The 20,000-nt window shown below is 40.4% G+C and overlaps 1 protein-coding gene across 2 annotated transcripts in view; it reads left to right on the forward strand.

Annotated features, from left to right (window-relative positions):
• Window positions 1–20,000, forward strand: part of cacna2d3a (calcium channel, voltage-dependent, alpha 2/delta subunit 3a) — a 404,301-nt gene that overhangs the window by 145,072 nt on the left and 239,229 nt on the right. For both annotated transcript variants that reach the window (XM_071348965.1, XM_071348967.1), the window contains exons 7-8: window positions 5,600–5,660; window positions 5,988–6,138. In XM_071348965.1, the coding sequence (XP_071205066.1) occupies window positions 5,600–5,660; window positions 5,988–6,138 (212 nt within the window). The remainder of the gene's footprint in view (window positions 1–5,599; window positions 5,661–5,987; window positions 6,139–20,000) is intronic.

Genomic DNA, 20,000 nt, shown 5'->3' on the forward strand with positions numbered 1-20,000 from the left:
TACTATATGTATCTTACTATATGTATGTTACTATATGTATGTTACTATATGTATGTTACTATATGCATGTTACTATATGTATGTTACTATATGTATGTTACTATATGTATGTTAGAATATGTATGTTACTATATGTATGTTACTATATGTATGTTACTATATGCATGTTACTATATGTATGTTACTCTATGTATGTTACTATATGTATGTTAGAATATGTATGTTACTATATGTTTCTTACTATATGTATGTTACTATATGTATGTTAGAATATGTATGTTACTATATGTATGTTAGAATATGTATGTTACTATATGTATGTTACTATATGTATGTTAGAATATGTATGTTACTATATGTATGTTACTATATGTATGTTAGAATATGTATGTTACTATATGTATGTTACTATATGTATGTTAGAATATGTATGTTAGAATATGTATGTTACTATATGTATGTTAGAATATGTATGTTAGAATATGTATGTTACTATATGTATGTTACTATATGTATGTTAGAATATGTATGTTACTATATGTATGTTACTATATGTATGTTACTATATGTATGTTACTCTATGTATGTTACTATATGTATGTTAGAATATGTATGTTACTATATGTATGTTACTATATGTATGTTACTATATGTATGTTAGAATATGTATGTTACTATATGTATGTTACTATATGTATGTTAGAATATGTATGTTACTATATGTATGTTACTATATGTATGTTACTATATGCATGTTACTATATGTATCTTACTATATGTATGTTACTATATGTATGTTAGAATATGTATGTTACTATATGTATGTTACTATATGCATGTTACTATATGTCTGTTACTCTATGTATGTTACTATATGTATGTTAGAATATGTATGTTACTATATGTTTGTTACTATATGTATGTTACTATATTTATGTTACTATACGTATGTTACTATACGCAAGTTACTATATGCATGTTACTATATGTATGTTACTATACGTATGTTACTATACGTATGTTACTATACGCATGTTACTATACGCATTTTACTATATGTATGTTACTATATGTATGTTACTATATGCATGTTACTATATGCATGTTACTATATGTATGTTACTATATGTATGTTACTATATGTATGTTACTATATGTATGTTACTATATGTCTGTTACTCTATGTATGTTACTATATGTATGTTAGAATATGTATGTTACTATATGTATGTTACTATATGTATGTTAGAATATGTATGTTACTATATGTATGTTACTATATGTATGTTAGAATATGTATGTTACTATATGTATGTTACTATATGTATGTTAGAATATGTATGTTAGAATATGTATGTTACTATATGTATGTTAGAATATGTATGTTAGAATATGTATGTTACTATATGTATGTTACTATATGTATGTTAGAATATGTATGTTACTATATGTATGTTACTATATGTATGTTACTATATGTATGTTACTCTATGTATGTTACTATATGTATGTTAGAATATGTATGTTACTATATGTATGTTACTATATGTATGTTACTATATGTATGTTAGAATATGTATGTTACTATATGTATGTTACTATATGTATGTTAGAATATGTATGTTACTATATGTATGTTACTATATGTATGTTAGAATATGTATGTTACTATATGTATGTTACTATATGTATGTTACTATATGCATGTTACTATATGTATCTTACTATATGTATGTTACTATATGTATGTTAGAATATGTATGTTACTATATGTATGTTACTATATGTATGTTACTATATGCATGTTACTATATGTCTGTTACTCTATGTATGTTACTATATGTATGTTAGAATATGTATGTTACTATATGTTTGTTACTATATGTATGTTACTATATGTGTGTTACTATACGTATGTTACTATACGCATGTTACTATATGCATGTTACTATATGTATGTTACTATACGTATGTTACTATACGTATGTTACTATACGCATGTTACTATACGCATTTTACTATATGTATGTTACTATATGTATGTTACTATATGCATGTTACTATATGCATGTTACTATATGTATGTTACTATATGTATGTTACTATATGTATGTTACTATATGTATGTTACTATATGTATGTTACTATATGTATGTTACTATATGTATGTTACTATATGTATGTTACTATATGTCTGTTACTATATGTATGTTAGAATATGTATGTTACTATATGTATGTTACTATATGTATGTTACTATATGTATGTTAGAATATGTATGTTACTATATGTATGTTACTATATGTATGTTACTATATGTATGTTACTATATGCATGTTACTATATGTATCTTACTATATGTATCTTACTATATGTATCTTACTATATGTATCTTACTATATGTATGTTACTATATGCATGTTACTATATGTATCTTACTATATGTATCTTACTATATATACTGTTGAAGTTGGAAGTTTACATACACATAGGTTGGAGTCATTAAACTCGTTTTTCTACCGCTCCACAAATTTCTTGTTCACAAACTATAGTTTTGGCAAGTCGTTTAGGACATCTACTTTGTGCATGACAGAACAAATGTTTCCAACAATTGTTTACAGACAGATTATTTCACTTATAATTCACTGTATCACAATTCCAGTGGGTCAGAAGTTTACATATACTAAGTTGACTGTGCCTTTAAACAGCTTGGAAAATTCCAGAAAATAATGTCATGGCTTTAGAAGCTTCTGATAGGCTAATTGACATCATTTGAGTCAATTGGAGGAGTACCTGTGGATGTATTTCAAGGCTTACCTTCAAACTCAGTGCCTCTTTGTTTGACATCATGGGAAAAACTAAAGAAATCAGCCAAGACCTCAGAAAATAAATGATATACTTTCACAAGTCTGGTTCATCCTTGGGAGCAATTTCCAAACGCCTGAAGGTACCACATTCATCTGTACAAACAATAGTACGCAAGTATAAACACCATGGGACCAGGCAGCTGTCATACCGCTCAGGAAGGAGACACGTTCTGTTTCCTAGAGATGAATGTACTTTGGTGCGAAAAGTGCAAATCAATCCCAGAACAACAGCAAAGGACCTTGTAAAGATGCTGGAGGAAACAGGTACAAAAGTATCTATATCCACAGTAAAACGTGTCCTATATCGACATCACCTGAAATGCCGCTCAGCAAAACGTCCATAAAAAAGCCAGACTACGGGTTGCAACTACAAATGGGGACAAAGATCATACTTTTTTGAGAAATGTCCTCTGGTCTGATGAAACAAAAAAAGAACTGTTTGGCCATAATGACCATCGTTATGTTTGGAGGAAAAAGGGGGAGGCTTGCAAGCCGAAGAACACCATCCCAACCGTGACGCACGGGGGTGGCAGCATCATGTTGTGGGGGTGCTTTGCTGCAGGAGGGACTGGTGCACTTCACAAAATAGATGGCATCATGAGGCTGGAAATTTATGTGGATATATAGAAGCAACATCTTAAGACATCAGTTGGGAAGTTAAAGCTTGGTCGCAAATGGGTCTTCCAAATGGACAATGACCCCAAACATACTTCCAAAGTTTTGGCAAAATGGCTTAAGGACAACAAAGTCAAGGTATTGGAGTGGCCATCACAAAGCCCTGTCCTCAACATTTATGGGCAGAACTGAAAAAGCGTGTGCGAGCAAGGAGGCCTACAAACCTGACTCAGTTACACCAGCTCTGTCAGGAGGAATGGGCCAAAATTCACCCAACTTATTGTGGGAAGCTTGTGGAAGGCTACCCGAAACATTTCACACAGGTTAAATAATTTAAAGGCAATGCTAATTGAGTGTATGTAAACTTCTGACCCACTGGGAATGTAATGAAAGAAATAAAATCTGAAATAAATCATTCTCTCTACTATTATTCTGACATTTCACATTCTTAAAATAAAGTGATGATCCTAACTGACCTAAGACAGGGAATTTTTACTAGGATTAAATGTCAGGAATTGTGAAAAACTGAGTTTAAATGTATTTGGCTAAAGTGTATGTGAACGTCCAACTTCAACTGTATGTATATTACTATATATTGTTACTATATGTATGTTAGAATGTGTATGTTACAGTATGTATGTTACTATATGTATGTTACTATATGTATGTTACTATATGTATGTTACTATATGTATATTACTATATATTGTTACTATATGTATGTTACTATATGTATGTTACTATATGTATGTTACTATATGTATGTTACTATATGCATGTTACTATATGTATGTTACTATATGTATGTTACTATATGTATGTTACTCTATGTATGTTACTATATGTATGTTAGAATGTGCATGTTACTATATGTATGTTACTATATCTATGTCAGAATGTGTATGTTAGAATGTGTATGTTACTATATGTATGTTACATATGTATGTTAGAATGTGTATGTTATAATTTGTATGTTACTATATGTATTTTACTATATGTATGTTACTATATATATGTTAGAATATATATGTTACTATATGTATGTTACTATATGTATGTTAGAATGTGTATTTTACTATATGTATGTTACTATATGTATGTTACTATATGTATTTTACTATATGTATGTTACTATATATATGTTAGAATATATATGTTACTATATGTATGTTACTATATGTATGTTAGAATGTGTATGTTACTATATGCATGTTAGAATGTGTATTTTACTATATGTATGTTACTATATGTATGTTACTATATGTATGTTACTATATGTGTCACGTTCCTGACCTTATTTCCTTTGTTTAGTCTTTGTTTAGTTGGTCAGGACGTGACCTGGGTGGGCATTCTATGTTTTGTGTTTCTATGTTGGGTTTATTGTTTGGCCTAATATGGTTCTCAATCAGAGGCAGGTGTTTGTCATTGTCTCTGATTGGGCCCCATATTAAGGTAGGCTGTTTTTCACTGTTTGTTTGTGGGTGATTGTTCCTGTTCGTGCGTTCATTGTTTTTTCTATGTTCACATGTTCAGGACTGTAGCGTCGTTGGTTTCGTTCTGTTTATTGTTTTGTTCGTTTTGAAGAGTATTCAAATAAATATGGATACATACCACGCTGCGATTTGGTCCTCCTCTCTTCCACATTACGACGATCGTTACAATATGTATGTTACTATATGTATGTTAATATATGTATGTTACTATATGTATGTTACTATATGTATGTTACTATATGTGTGTTACTATATGTGTGTTAGAATATGTATGTTACTATATGTATGTTACTATATGTATGTTAGAATATGTATGTTACTATATGTATGTTACTATATGTATGTTACTATATGTATGTTAGAATATGTATGTTACTATATGTATGTTAGAATATGTATGTTACTATATGTATGTTACTATATGTATGTTAGAATGTGTATTTTACTATATGCATGTTACTATATGTATGTTACTATATGTATGTTACTATATGTATGTTAGAATATGTATGTTACTCTATGTATGTTATTGTATCTATGTTAGAATGTGTATGTAACTATATGTATGGTATTAGTAACTGATGATGGCTCCTCCCCACCTCTCCATGGTCACCGTGGAAACAGGGATCAAATGGAGACCAGATGAACATGGAGTCATTGCTTTCGACTGTCGCAACCGCAAATGGTGAGTGCAGCTTCCTCCCACCACTGTCATTGGACAAGTACACATGTCCTGTTCCCACTGAGACTGTGTGTGTGTGTCTGTCACTCTGAGACTCTTCTGATGTCTCTGTGTGTGTGTGTGTGTGTGTGTGTGTGTGTGTGTGTGTGTGTGTGTGTGTGTGTGTGTGTGTGTGTGTGTGTGTGTGTGTGTGTGTGTGTGTGTGTGTGTGTGTGTGTGTGTGTGTGTGTGTGTGTGTGTGTGTGTGTGTGTGTGTGCTTGCCTGTGTGTGTGTGCTTGCCTGTGTGTGTGTGTGTGTGTGCTTGTGTGCGTGCATGCGTGTGTGTGTAGGTACATCCAGGCAGCCACATCTCCTAAGGATGTAGTGATCTTGGTGGATGTGAGTGGCAGTATGAAGGGCCTGAGGCTGACCATTGCCAGACAGACCGTCTCTTCCATACTGGACACACTGGGGGACGACGACTTCTTCAATGTCATTGCTGTGAGTCGTGTGTGTGTGTGTGTGTGTGTGTGTGTAGAGTCATACTCACAAACATTAGTAGAAGTCTATAACAGTCCATGTTATTAACTCTCTCACACACACACACGTGCTCGCATGAGCACACACACACAAAGCACACACACACACACCATTCTCCTGAGATCAGAGGAAATACTGGAACGAAGCAGCTCTTTCCCCTGTCATGCTCTCGGATTTGAATTGCAAAATAGGACGTTGTGATTGGAACCTGCCCCCGGCTCTGAAATCATTGTTATCATATCTTAGTCCCATGATTTTTCATCAGTTATGTGTGTGTGCGTGCGTGTGCACGTGCATGAATATTTACGTGCGTGCATGTTTTCATTCCTTAGTCTGATAATATTCTACATCAGACTTTGCCAGACTTCTGTCTGATTCATACCAGCAGCAAAGTCTTTGTTAGTTTAGTGATTTCATTTGATGTCATAATCATATTAGTTGACAGAAATGTCCCTCTGTCAGCTGAGATTAGGTTGTGGGACAGTCAACCCTCTGTCAGCTGAGAGTACGTTGTGGGACAGTCAACCCTCTGTCAGCTGAGAGTAGGTTGTGGGACAGTCAACCCTCTGTCAGCTGAGAGTAGGTTCTGGGACAGTCAACCCTCTGTCAGCTGAGAGTAGGTTGTGGGACAGTCAACCCTCTGTCACCTGAGAGTACGTTGTGGGACAGTCAACCCTCTGTCAGCTGAGAGTAGGTTGTGGGACAGTCAACCCTCTGTCAGCTGAGAGTAGGTTGTGGGACAGTCAACCCTCTGTCAGCTGAGAGTAGGTTGTGGGACAGTCAACCCTCTGTCAGCTGAGAGTAGGTTGTGGGACAGTCAACCCTCTGTCAGCTGAGAGTAGGTTGTGGGACAGTCAACCCTCTGTCAGCTGAGAGTAGGTTGTGGGACAGTCAACCCTCTGTCAGCTGAGAGTAGGTTGTGGGACAGTCAACCCTCTGTCAGCTGAGAGTAGGTGGTGGGACAGTCAACCCTCTGTCAGCTGAGAGTAGGTTGTGGGACAGTCACCCCTCTGCCAGCTGAGAGTAGGTTGTGGGACAGTCAACCCTCTGTCAGCTGAGAGTAGGTTGTGGGACAGTCAACCCTCTGCCAGCTGAGAGTCGGTTGTGGGACAGTCAACCCTCTGTCAGCTGAGAGTAGGTTGTGGGACAGTCAACCCTCTGCCAGCTGAGAGTAGGTTGTGGGACAGTCAACCCTCTGTCAGCTGAGAGTAGGTTGTGGGACAGTCAACCCTCTGTCAGCTGAGAGTAGGTTGTGGGACAGTCAAGTAGAAACATCATGTTTAACTCCATAATATTCATCACCGACAGTTTGATGGTGTTTGTGTGATGATGAAGGTAGACATTGTCATATTTGAGACAAGAATACATTTTATGAGCACAGGGATAAAATGTTGCATGTGCACACACACACGTGCGCACACGCACGCATACACACATACACGCACGCACATTCACACACACACACACACAGATCAGAATGAAACATGGGGCTCGAGAGAAAGACACATCCTTCTCTTGTTGACTTTGAAGTCTAATTTGTAGTCATGCATTAAATTATGAGTATTATCAGAGAGCGGCAGGCAGTGTGTGTGTGTGTGTGTGTGTGTGTGTGTGTGTGTGTGTGTGTGTGTGTGTGTGTGTGTGTGTGTGTGTGTGTGTGTGTGCGTGTGGTGCTTTACTGGGGAATCAGAAATATTGCGTTGCACAGAGCTAGGAGCGGTGTATTAAACAAACTGAATTATTATTATCAGGGATAGAGGGATAGGACATAAACTCAGCAAAAAAAGAAAAGAAAAAAAAAATATTCAGGACCCTGTCTTTTAAAGATAATTCGTAAAAATCCAAATAACTTCACAGATCTTCATTGTAAAGGTGAACACTGTTTCCCATGCTGTTCAATGAACCATTAACAATTAATGAACATGCACTTGTGGAACAGTCATTAAGACACTAACAGCTTACAGATGGTAGGCAATTAAGTTCAGAGTTATGAAAACTTAGGACACTAAAGAGGTCTTTCTACTGACTCTGAAAAACACCAAAAGAAAGATGCCCAGGGTCCCTGCTCATCTGCGTGAACGTGCCTTAGGCATGCTGCAAGGAGGCATGAGGACTGCAGATGTGGCCATATAAATTGCCATGTCCGTACTGTGAGACGCCTAAGACAGCGCTACAAGGAGACAGGACGGACAGCTGATCGTCCTCGCAGTGGCAGACCACGTGCAATAACACCTGCACAGGATCAGTACATCCGAACATCACACCTGTGGGACAGGTACAGGATGGCAAGAACAACTGCCCTAGTTACACCAGGAACGCACAATCGCTCCATCAGTGCTCAGACTGTCCACAATAGGCTGAGAGAGGCTGGACTGAGGGCTTGTAGGCCTGTTGTAAGGCAGGTCCTCACCAGACATCACCGGCAACAACGTTGCCTATGGGCACAAAGTTTTGTCTCACCAGGGGTGATGGTCAGATTCTCGTTTATCGTCAAAGGAATGAGCATTACACTGAGACCTGTACTCTGGAGCGGGATCGATTTGGAGGTAGAGGGTCTGACATGGTCTGTGGCGGTGTGTCACAGCATCATCGGACTGAGCTTGTTGTCATTGCAGGCAATCTCAACGCTGTGCGTTACAGGGAAGACATCCTCCTCCCTCTTGTGGTACCCTTCCTGCAGGCTCATCATGACATGACCCTCCAGCATGACAATGGCACCAGCCATACTGCTCGTTCTGTGCATGATTTCCTGCAAGACAGGAATGTCAGTGTTCTGCCATGGCCAGCGAAGAGCCTGGATCTCAATCCCATTGAGCACGTCTGGGACCTGTTGGATCGGAGGGTGAGGGCTAGGGCCATTCCCCCCAGAAATGTGAACTTGCAGGTGCCTTGGTGGAAGAGTGGGGTAACATCTCACAGCAAGATCTGGCAAATCTGGTGCAGTCCATGAGGAGGAGATGCACTGCATTACTTAATGCAGCTGTTGGCCACACCAGATACGGACTGTCACTTTTGATTTTGAACCCCCTTTTTTCAGGGACACATTATTCCATTTCTGTTAATCACAAGTCTATGGAACTTGTTCATTTTATGTCTCAGTTGTTGAATCTTGTTATGTTCTGTTACGCACACCTCTTGGAGGAGGGAACACAACACCCTGCTACACTCAACTCCCCATGGAGTGAAAGAGGTATCTGATTGTAGGTGCGGGTAAGGATGACAGAGGCAGAGAATATTACCATTTACTGGGAATTTATTTCCAGGTACGTTTGTCTCTATACCCTGTAAATTGACATGCAAGCCACAATACGTTTCAGGGGACCAGGGTAAAGCATCAGTAACGATTACTGACTGTGCCGCGCCGGTGTCTCGTAGGATTTGTATGGGCTTTTGATCAGCTTGTTCTCCAGTTAAGGTTTTTTTGTGGTTCCTGAAGCGCTGCCTATAAGCTTCAGGAACAACACAGTTGTTTTAACTATATCATACTGTAAACTGTCTTCCAGGGAGAGAGCAGCTACTACTTCCTGGGCTTTCACAGACAATTTATATTACAACAGGAGCAGCCAAACCTCAAGTTGCCAATGCAGTGCAGTGGCCACACGCTCAAATGCAGAGAAATAGGAATCAACTTCCGACTCCCGGAATGGAGGGACTAAAGCAATATTTTTACTCACGTCGAAGTGGGCTTGATGACAGGCAGGTTGTGGAGTCGCACTGGAGCCAGCGTCTAGATCCAGTTGTCGGATCCTCACCTCCTTGTCGATTTTCATTTTCCTAATTTCTAAATCAAACTTCATCTGTCTCTCTCTTTATCTTTTTGCTCCATTTCCAAACGGGCCAGCCTCGCCTTTAGCCTTGCAGTCCCGTCTGAATGACCTGAAGCAGAAGATAAAGGGTCGAATCGGGGCAATGTAAAGGGGGTACGAGCAACTCCTTCCTCCGTGCCGTCCTCCGACTTGGCATCGGAAGGTCTACCCGTCTCCTCTCCTGAAGCCTCCCTCTCATCTTTCAACAAGAAAATTCATTTTCTCACTAAATCCTCCCTGCGTGGCACCAAAAGCTCAGCCTCTAGGGCTTTCTCAGGGACGAAGAGTCCATAATGGTCAGCTACAGCGCAAAGCTCTACTTTCCGCAACCCCACCAACCCATCAACAGAGGGCGCTTCAATAAACCGGGAGACGGCTGAGGCAGCCATTTTGTACACAGCAGCCTACGTAACACACATAAACTAAACAAGTCACCCAAACTCACAACCTACCACCACACCTCAATAACCAATCACAGAGAGCTCAGAGCAGCAGGGTCCGGTGTGTTTAAAGATCCCGGATGAGCCCCCATTATGTTACGTACGCCTGTTGGAGGGAACACAACACCATGCTACACTCCACTCCCCGTGGAGTGAAAGAGGTATGTGATTGTAGGTGGAGTGAAAGAGGTATGTGATTGTAGGTGGAGTGAAAGAGGTATGTGATTGTAGGTGGAGTGAAAGAGGTATGTGATTGTAGGTGGAGTGAAAGAGGTATGTGATTGTAGGTGGAGGTAAAGAGGTATGTGATTGTAGGTGGAGGTAAAGAGGTATGTGATTGTAGGTGGAGTGAAAGAGGTATGTGATTTTAGGTGGAGGTAAAGAGGTATGTGATTGTAGGTGGAGGTAAAGAGGTATGTGATTGTAGGTGGAGTGAAAGAGGTATGTGATTGTAGGTGGAGTGAAAGAGGTATGTGACTGTAGGTGGAGTGAAAGAGGTATGTGATTGTAGGTGGAGTGAAAGAGGTATGTGATTGTAGGTGGAGGTAAAGAGGTATGTGATTGTAGGTGGAGTGAAAGAGGTATGTGATTGTAGGTAGAGTGAAAGAGGTATGTGACTGTAGGTGGAGTGAAAGAGGTATGTGATTGTAGGTGGAGTGAAAGAGGTATGTGATTGTAGGTGGAGGTAAAGAGGTATGTGATTGTAGGTGGAGGTAAAGAGGTATGTGATTGTAGGTGGAGTGAAAGAGGTATGTGATTGTAGGTGGAGTGAAAGAGGTATGTGATTGTAGGTGGAGTGAAAGAGGTATGTGATTGTAGGTGGAGTGAAAGAGATATGCGATTGTAGGTGGAGTGAAAGAGGTATGCGATTGTAGGTGGAGTGAAAGAGGTATGTGATTGTAGGTGGAGGTAAAGAGGTATGTGATTGTAGGTGGAGTGAAAGAGGTATGTGATTGTAGGTAGAGTGAAAGAGGTATGTGACTGTAGGTGGAGTGAAAGAGGTATGTGATTGTAGGTGGAGTGAAAGAGGTATGTGATTGTAGGTGGAGTGAAAGAGGTATGTGATTGTAGGTGGAGTGAAAGAGGTATGTGATTGTAGGTGGAGTGAAAGAGGTATGTGATTTTAGGTGGAGTGAAAGAGGTATGTGATTTTAGGTGGAGTGAAAGAGGTATGTGATTGTAGGTGAAGGTAAAGAGGTATGTGATTTTAGGTGGAGGTCAAGAGGTATGTGATTTTAGGTGGAGTGAAAGAGGTATGTGATTGTAGGTGAAGGTAAAGAGGTATGTGATTGTAGGTGGAGGTAAAGAGGTATGTGATTGTAGGTGGAGTGAAAGAGGTATGTGATTGTAGGTGAAGGTAAAGAGGTATGTGATTGTAGGTGGAGGTAAAGAGGTATGTGATTGTAGGTGGAGTGAAAGAGGTATGTGACTGTAGGTAGAGGTAAAGAGGTATGTGATTGTAGGTGGAGGTAAAGAGGTATGTGATTGTAGGTGAAGGTAAAGAGGTATGTGATTGTAGGTGGAGTGAAAGAGGTATGTGATTGTAGGTGGAGTGAAAGAGGTATGTGATTGTAGGTGGAGGTAAAGAGGTATGTGATTGTAGGTGGAGGTAAAGAGGTATGTGATTGTAGGTGGAGGTAAAGAGGTATGTGATTGTAGGTGGAGTGAAAGAGGTATGTGATTGTAGGTAGAGTGAAAGAGGTATGTGACTGTAGGTGGAGTGAAAGAGGTATGTGATTGTAGGTGGAGTGAAAGAGGTATGTGATTGTAGGTAGAGTGAAAGAGGTATGTGACTGTAGGTGGAGTGAAAGAGGTATGTGATTGTAGGTGGAGTGAAAGAGGTATGTGATTGTAGGTGGAGTGAAAGAGGTATGTGATTGTAGGTGGAGTGAAAGAGGTATGTGATTGTAGGTGGAGTGAAAGAGGTATGTGATTGTAGGTGGAGTGAAAGAGGTATGTGATTTTAGGTGGAGTGAAAGAGGTATGTGATTTTAGGTGGAGTGAAAGAGGTATGTGATTGTAGGTGAAGGTAAAGAGGTATGTGATTTTAGGTGGAGGTAAAGAGGTATGTGATTTTAGGTGGAGTGAAAGAGGTATGTGATTGTAGGTGAAGGTAAAGAGGTATGTGATTGTAGGTGGAGGTAAAGAGGTATGTGATTGTAGGTGGAGTGAAAGAGGTATGTGATTGTAGGTGAAGGTAAAGAGGTATGTGATTGTAGGTGGAGGTAAAGAGGTATGTGATTGTAGGTGAAGGTAAAGAGGTATGTGATTGTAGGTGGAGGTAAAGAGGTATGTGATTGTAGGTGGAGTGAAAGAGGTATGTGACTGTAGGTAGAGGTAAAGAGGTATGTGATTGTAGGTGGAGGTAAAGAGGTATGTGATTGTAGGTGAAGGTAAAGAGGTATGTGATTGTAGGTGGAGTGAAAGAGGTATGTGATTGTAGGTGGAGGTAAAGAGGTATGTGACTGTAGGTGGAGGTAAAGAGGTATGTGATTGTAGGTGGAGGTAAAGAGGTATGTGACTGTAGGTGGAGGTAAAGAGGTATGTGATTGTAGGTGGAGGTAAAGAGGTATGTGATTGTAGGTGGAGTGAAAGAGATATGTGATTGTAGGTGCGGGTAAGGATGACAGAGGCAGAGAATATTACCGTTTACTGTGAATTTATTTCCTTAACACGGTAATGTGGGGAAAAGGGGCTGGACGGAACCAAAGCAAAGAAAGTAAAAGTTAAAGAGTCCCCTCTCCTACCTTACCTGCCTACCCACTACTTATCTAACCTTAACGCCACCTGGCACGCTAACCAAACTACAGGGTCTTACCTAGTGTGCATAGGTGGGGTACATGCCACCCCTATGTATGCCCACAGTCCTCTTGCCTAAGCACTCCCAAGGTGCCTTCCCCTTCCCCCCTGGGAACAAATTAAACAGAATAACACAAACAATTTCAATAATCAAAACACAGTCCTTTTGACATTAAAATTCCTCAGCAGGACCGGCTACAAAATACTTCACAAAAAACTGTCTGCACAACAACCAACACACGACATCAAAGAAGCTCTCTCTCCTAACAAAGGAACACTGTCTTTTAGCCAGCTGCAGAAGGAGTTTGTAATTGCCGACAGCTGTATCCCCTAACGAGAGGGTGGGATCAGAGTTCCAATCTGCCATGGGGCCGACCAATCACCTGCTTGGGGGAATCCAGGAAGGAAATATGTACACATGTTAAGTTTTCTGATAATAAACGCAGTTGACAGTGACAGGATATTTATTTTTACATACAGTTGAAGTTAGAAGTTCACATACACAATAGCAAAATACATTTAAACTCAGTTTTTCACAATTCCTGACATTTAATTGTAGTAAAAATTCCCTCCCTTATGTAAGTTAGGATCAACACCTTATTTTAAGAATGTGAAATGTCAGTATAATAGTAGAGAGAATGATTTATTTCAGATTTTATTTATTTCATCACATTCCCAGTGGGTCAGAAGTTTACATACACTCAATTAATATTTGGTAGCATTGCCTTTAAATTCTTTAACTTGGGTCAAACGTTTCGGGTAGGCTTCCACAAGCTTCCCACAATAATTTGGGTGTATTTTGTCCCATTCCTCATGACAGAGCAATTGTAACTGAGTCAGGTTTGTAGGCCTCCTTGCTCGCACACGCTTTTTCAGTTCTGCCAACAAATTTTCCATGGGATTGAGTTCAGGGCTTTGTGATGGCCACTCCAATACCTTGACTTTGTTGTCCTTAAGCCATTTTGCCATAACTTTGGAAGTATGCTTGGGGTCATTGTCCATTTGGAAGACCCATTTGCGACCAAGCTATAACTTCCTGACTGATGTCTTGAGATGTTGCTTCAATATATCCACATAAATTTCCATCCTCATGATGCCTTCTAATTTGTGAAGTGCACCAGTCCCTCCTGCAGCAAAGCAACGCCAGAGCATGATGCTGCCACCCCCGTGCTTCACGGTTGGGATGGTGTTCTTCGGCTTGCAAGCCTCCCCCTTTTTGCTCTAAACATAACGATGGTCATTATGGCCAAACAGTTCTATTTTTGTTTCATCAGACCAGAGGACATTTCTCCAAAAAGTACGATATTTGTCCCCATTTGCAGTTGCAAACCGTAGTCTGGCTTTTATATGGCGGTTTTGGAGCAGTGGCTTCGTCCTTGCTGAGCGACCTTTCAGGTTATGTTGACATAGGACTCGTTTTACTGTGGATACAGATACTTTAGTACCTGTTTCCTCCAGAATCTTTACAATGTCCTTTGCTTTTGTTCTGGGATTGATTTGCACTTTTCACACCAAAGTACGTTCATCTCTAGGAGACAGAACGCGTCTCCTTTCTGAGCATATGACGGCTGTGTGGTCCCATGGTGTTCATACTTGCGTACTATTGTTTGTACAGATGAACATGGTACCTTCAGGCGTTTGGAAATTGCTCCCAAGGATTAATCAAACTTGTGGAGGTTTACACATTTTTTTCTGAGGTCTTGGATGATTTCTTTTGATTTTCCCATGATGTCAAGCAAAGAGGCAGTGAGTTTGAAGTTAGGCCTTGAAATACATACACAGGTACACCTCCAATTGACTCAAATGATGTCAATTAGCCTATCAGAACTTCTAAAGCCATGACATTATTTTCTGGAATTTTCCAAGCTGTTTAAAGGCACAGTCAACTTAGTATATGTAAACTTATGACCCACTGGAATTGTGATACAGTGAATTATAAGTGAAATAATCTGTCTGTAAACAATTTTTGGAAAAATTACTTGTGTCTTGCACAAAGTAGAAGTCCTAACCTACTTGCCAAAACTATAGTTTGTTAACAAGAAATGTGTGGAGTGGTTGAAAAACGAGTTTTCATGACTCCAACCTAAGTGTATGTAAACTTCTGACTTCAACTGTGCATACACATATACACACACACACATATCAAATCAAATCAAGTGTTATTTGTCACATGCACCGAACAGGTGTAGACCTTAAAGTAAAATACTTACTTACAAGCCCTTAACCAACAATGCAGTTAAAAAAAATATGAATGAGAAATACAAGTAAGAAGTAGTTAAAAACTTCTTGAGAATACAGGGGGTGCTATTTTGCCATTAGCATAATTTGCTCTACAGATTAAACTGCCTCTTATTCAATTATTGCTCTTACTATATGCATATAAATAATACCATTGGAAAGAAAACAATCTCTAGTTTCTAAAACCGTTTCAATTTTGTCTCTGAGTGATACAGAAGTCATTTGACAGCACTTTCCATGACCAAGAAGAAAAAAGCAAGATGTGTATGCCAGCTTCAACGCTCTGCCTATATATGGTCGTGCCCCCTATGACCCGAAACACACCTCATTGGCCTTCCTCTGGGTGTCAAGAGGACGTCAGAGGAAAAATATCTTGTTTATCTGGGACTGACGTGAAATGAGAGCTAATTCTTTGGCGTGACCGACAACTTCCGGTTGTCTAAATCGTGCGACTTGTAGCTGCGATTGTCTTCTGTTGTGCGGCCATTATGGATGAAAACTATCTCCGTCTCGAAGTTTGTTTGATACATGTGACCAGATCATCGTAATGTATGTTTTTTCAATATAGTTTAATCAGATTATTTGAATTTTTTCGGGAGTTTTGTGGTGTTCCGTTGTCTGATTTTATTTACGTTTGAGAGATCCGTGCCACTCGACCAGTACCTGTGCTAAATGGAGTGGGAAAGGAACAATTCTGAACGGAACCAACGACTCATCTTGACAAAGGACACTTTGATCAACATTCTGATGAAAGATCAGCCATAGTAAGACCCAATTTACGATGTTATATCATATCTGTTGTGCATGTGAACTGGCCGTGGGCGCCTAGCCGAATCTGCCTGGTATAGCTATGCTAATTTAGCGCTACATTTTGTTTTCGTTATAAAACATTTAATAAATCTGAAATATTGTTTGGATTCACCAGATGTTGGGCTTTCAATATCTGTACGCTGTGTATTTTTCTGAAATGTTTTAAGATGAGTAATTCGTTATATGACGTTGGTCTCTGTAATTGTTCTGGCTGGGTCAGCACTATTTCAGATTGCAGCTGCAATGTAGAACTGTGATTTATACCTGAAAAATGCACATTTTTCAAAAAAAAAACTATGCTATACCATAAATATGTTATCAGACTGTCATCTTATGAAGTTGTTTCTTGGTTAGTGGCTATATATATTTTTATTTAGTCGAATTAGTGATAGCTACTGACGCAGGAAAAAGCTGTTGGGAGTAAAAAAATCGTGTCCTTTGCTAACGTGGTTAGCTAATAGATTTACATATTGTGTCTTCCCTGTAAAACATTTTAAAAATCTGAAATGGTGGCTTTATTCACAAGACCTGTATCTTTCATCTGGTGTCTTGGACTTGTGATTTAATGATATTTAGATGCTACAAGTTACTTGTGACGCTATGCTAGCTATGCTACTCAGTGGGGGGGGGGGGGGGGGGGGGGGGGGGGTGCTACCGGATCAGGGTTGGTGACTCGTGAGAAGTTAAAGAGCAGCAGTAAAATAACAATAGCGAGACTATATACAAGGGGGTACCGGTACAGAGTGTGGTGGAATTATTGTAATCAAAAGGAGAGACATTTTAAATGTTTTCAAAAGAATCAAACTTTATTATTTAATTAGTGCAGTAATGGAGCTGGAGGTGATCACCCCTGGAGGTGATCACTGAGAAATCAACCAGCTGGTTGGTAATCACCCCTGGAGGTGATCACTGAGAACTCAACCAGCTGGTGGGATAATCACCCCTGGAGGTGATCACTGAGAACTCAACCAGCTGGTTGGTAATCACCCCTGGAGGTGATCACTGAGAACTCAACCAGCTGGTTGGTAATCCCCCTGGAGGTGACCACTGAGAACTCAACCAGCTGGTCAGTAATCACCCCTGGAGGTGATCACTGAGAACTCAACCAGCTGGTCGGTAATCACCCCTGGAGGTAACCACTGAGAACTCAACCAGCTGGTCAGTAATCACCCCTGGAGGTGATCACTGAGAACTCAACCAGCTGGTTGGTAATCACCCCTGGAGGTGATCACTGAGAACTCAACCAGCTGGTCGGTAATCACCCCTGGAGGTGATCACTGAGAACTCAACCAGCTGGTTGGTAATCACCCCTGGAGGTGATCACTGAGAACTCAACCAGCTGGTCAGTAATCACCCCTGGAGGTGATCTCTGAGAACTCAACCAGCTGGTTGGTAATCACCCCTGGAGGTGATCTCTGAATGGGTCACAAGGTTAAGATTTGTATGAAAGATACTTATTATTCACAGCAGACAGTATCTGCTGTTAAAACAGTTTTCATTGTGTAGAGACCAGTGTCTTGCCCCCCAACTCCATACTGGAGCCATGTCTCCCTGGTACAGTATAGAACAGAAACATTAACTCATGCTCTGGAATGTGGTATCCCCAAAGATATCATAAATCTCCTGTCAGTGTTATCTCCCAGAGGCCCACTTTCAGTTCACACACACACAATAGAGAGTTATAAGAACCTTCTATTCTGTTGCATAAAACAACCATTTGATGCAATAAAAGTATTATAACAAAATCGTGTAATTTCCACCACAACAGTCAATGAGAGGAGGCTATATACAGGGTGTACCAGTACAGAGTCAATGTGTGGAGGCTATATACAGGGGGTACCGGCACAGAGTCAATGTGTGGAGGCTATACACAGGGGGTACAGAGTCAATGTGCAGGGGCACCGGTAGTCGAGGTAATTGAGGTGGTATATACATGTGGGTAGAGTTATTAAGGGGTACAGAGTCAATGTGCAGGGGCACCGGTATTCGAGGTAATTGAGGTGATATATACATGTGGGTAGAGTTATTAAGGGGTACAGAGTCAATGTGCAGGGGCACCGGTATTCGAGGTAATTGAGGTGGTATATACATGTGGGTAGAGTTATTAAGGGGTACAGAGTCAATGTGCAGGGGCACCGGTATTCAAGGTAATTGAGGTGATATATACATGTGGGTAGAGTTATTAAAGTGACATATGCACTTATGCAAGTGACTTATGCATAGACTTATGCATGGGGCGGCAGGTAGCCTAGTGGTTAGAGCATTGGACTAGTAACAGAAAGGTTGCAAGATCAAATCCCTGAGTCGAAAAGGTAAGAATATGTCGTTCTGCACCTGAACAAGGCAGTTAACCCACTGGTCCTAGGCCATCAAAGAAAATAAGAATTTGTTCTTAACTGACTTGCCTAGTAAAATAAATATTTAATAAGAGAGAGTAGCAGCAGTGTAAAAGGGGTGGGGGGTAGCCATTTGATTAGATGTTCAGTAGTCTTATGGCTTGGGGGTAGAAGCTTGTTAGAAGCCTCTTGGACCTAGACTTTGCGCTCTGGTACCGCTTGCCGTGCGGTAGCAGAGAGAACAGTCTATGATTAGGGTGGCTGGAGTCTTTGAAAATTTTTAGGGCCTTCCTCTGACACCGTCTGGAATAGAGGTCCTGAATGGCAGGAAGCTTGGCACCAGTGATGTACTGGGCAGTACACACTACCCTCTGTAGCGCCTTCCGGTCGGAGGCCTAGCAGTTGCCATACCAGACAGTGAAGAAACCAGTCAGGATGCTCTCGATGTTGCAGCTGTAGAACTTTTTGAGGATCTGAGGACCCATACAAAATCTTTTCAGTCTCCTGAGGGGGAATAGGTTTTGTCATGCCCTCTTCACGACTGTCTTGGTGTGCTTGGACCATGTTATATTGTTGGTGATGTGGACATCAAGAAACTTGAAGGTCTCAACCTGCTCCACTACAGCCCCGTCGATGAGAATGGGGACGTGCTCGGTCCTACTTTTCTTGTAGTCCCCAATCATCTCCTTTGTCTTGATCACGTTGAGGGAGAGGTTATTGTCCTGGCACCACATGGCCAGGTCTCTGACCTCCTCCCTATATGATGTCTCGTCTTTGTCGGTGATCAGGCCTACCACTGTTGTGTCATCGGCAAACTTAATGATGGTGTTGGAGTCGTGCCTGGCCATACAGTCATGAGTGAACAGCGAGTACAGGAGGAGACTGAGCATGCACACCTAAGGGACCCCAGTGTTAAGGATTAATGTGGTGGATGTGTTGTTACCCACCCTTACCTCCTGGGGTAGGCCCGTCAGGAAGTGCAGGAACCAGTTGCAGAGGGAGGTGTTTTGTCCCAGGGTCCTTAGCTTAGTGATGAGCTTTGAGGGCACTATGGTGTTGAAAGCTGAGCTGTAGTCAATGGATAGCATTTTCACAGGTGTTCCTTTTTGTCCAGGTGTGAAAGGGCAGTGTGGAGTGCAATAGAGATTGCATCATCTGTGGATCTGTTGGGGCGGTATGCAAATTGGAGTGGGTCTAGGGTTTCTGGGATGATGGTGTTGATGTGAGCCTTTCAAAGCACTTCATGGCTACAGACATGAGTGCTACGGGTCGGTAGTCATTTAGGCAGGTTACCTTAGTGTTCTTGGGCACAGGCACTGTGGTGGCCAGCTTAAACCATGTTGGTATTACAGACTCAGATAGGGAGAGGTTGAAAATGTCAGTGAAGACACTTG

Source organism: Salvelinus alpinus, chromosome 17 (genome assembly GCF_045679555.1).
Source record: "Salvelinus alpinus chromosome 17, SLU_Salpinus.1, whole genome shotgun sequence".
NCBI lineage: Eukaryota > Metazoa > Chordata > Actinopteri > Salmoniformes > Salmonidae > Salvelinus > Salvelinus alpinus.